The sequence below is a fragment of the Tachysurus fulvidraco genome, chromosome 9 (assembly GCF_022655615.1).
Source record: "Tachysurus fulvidraco isolate hzauxx_2018 chromosome 9, HZAU_PFXX_2.0, whole genome shotgun sequence".
Classification (NCBI taxonomy): domain Eukaryota; kingdom Metazoa; phylum Chordata; class Actinopteri; order Siluriformes; family Bagridae; genus Tachysurus; species Tachysurus fulvidraco.
Window position 1 is genome coordinate 23239944 of NC_062526.1, and position 1087 is coordinate 23241030.

A 1087-nucleotide genomic window follows, 5' to 3' on the forward strand; every position below is an offset into this window, starting at 1 on the left:
AGAAAGTTCGCGAAGAAAAAACTGTTTTGTTTTTGTTTTATTTACTAATAATAAATAAACTGCAGACAAAGCTATAAGCTAAGTTAGCCAACCATTCAAATCAGTCAGTCACTGGAGTTTAAATTACACACACAAAACACATCACTTCTAATAAAATAACCCTTTAATTTCTTGCATAAACATAGATTGGAGCTACACGACATTTTTAAGCCAAACAAACCTATTTAATGACGATTTGATCTATGATTCCAAGCTACTAGGCCTTTATTACAGCTGATTTGGGAGCTAGCTGTTTTTTAGCATTAGCATTAGCTACATATCCATCCACAAGCTAATCGACTTTATTGGGAAGTTTTTTTGTACGTTTGTTTGTTTATTTATTTTTAAATAAGCAACCAAACGATTCTTTCTTTTTAGATATATATATATATATTCCCGTGTTTGTGTTTATCTTAGCGAGGAAGGCTCACTAGCACAGGATTGAAGCTAGCTGGATAAATGTCATAGCCTGGACCTGAGGCGCTTTAATCAAATAAATAAATAAATAGATATAAAACAAGCCGTACTTCACCTGGGAAATAATGGTGCATTGAAGGGTTTGTGTCACAGATATAACTCGAGTTCTTCAGGTTTGGTGGAACAAACGAACCTTTTTACAGCTGCAGTTAGTTTAAAAAAAAAAAAGAAAAAAAAAAAGCTTAAAGCAAACAATCAATGGCCACCCCGTTGACTAGCCGAGCTAGCATAGACGTTAGCTTAGCATGCTAAGCCTAGCTCCACGCACAGCTAGCATTACTGACAAAACAGCCCTAAGCCGGACAGGATTAAAAAAATGCATCTAGGTTTCTCCTGGACCGCCCTAATAAACTACGCTTGGCTTATTAGACGTGTCTGGAGTAATATTTAACTAGAGTAAACACTGACCTTCGATAAAAACGCTCTTCTTATTAGCCATGTTGTTTATTCCATGATGTTGCCGATTGAGGCTGTTTGTGTCTCTGAGCCACACCGATATTGCTGAGAGAAAGCTGACCAAGTGCAAGAGCAGCGACACGCCGTCATTAAGTCGCATTTCAAGAAAAAAAAC

The 1087-nt window shown here is 36.9% G+C and overlaps 1 protein-coding gene across 14 annotated transcripts in view; it reads right to left on the reverse strand.

Moving 5' to 3' along the window:
• Positions 1-1087, reverse strand: part of senp6a (SUMO specific peptidase 6a) — an 18154-nt gene extending 17067 nt beyond the window's left edge. For 9 of the 14 annotated variants that reach the window (XM_027177155.2, XM_027177151.2, XM_027177154.2 and 6 more), the window contains exon 1: positions 925-1087. In XM_027177155.2, the coding sequence (XP_027032956.2) occupies positions 925-1072 (148 nt within the window). In that variant the 5' untranslated portion in view covers positions 1073-1087. Of the gene's footprint in view, positions 1-571; positions 660-924 lie in introns of those variants that run through there. The other 5 variants (XM_027177157.2, XM_027177156.2, XM_027177160.2 and 2 more) reach the window with 3 other exon arrangements.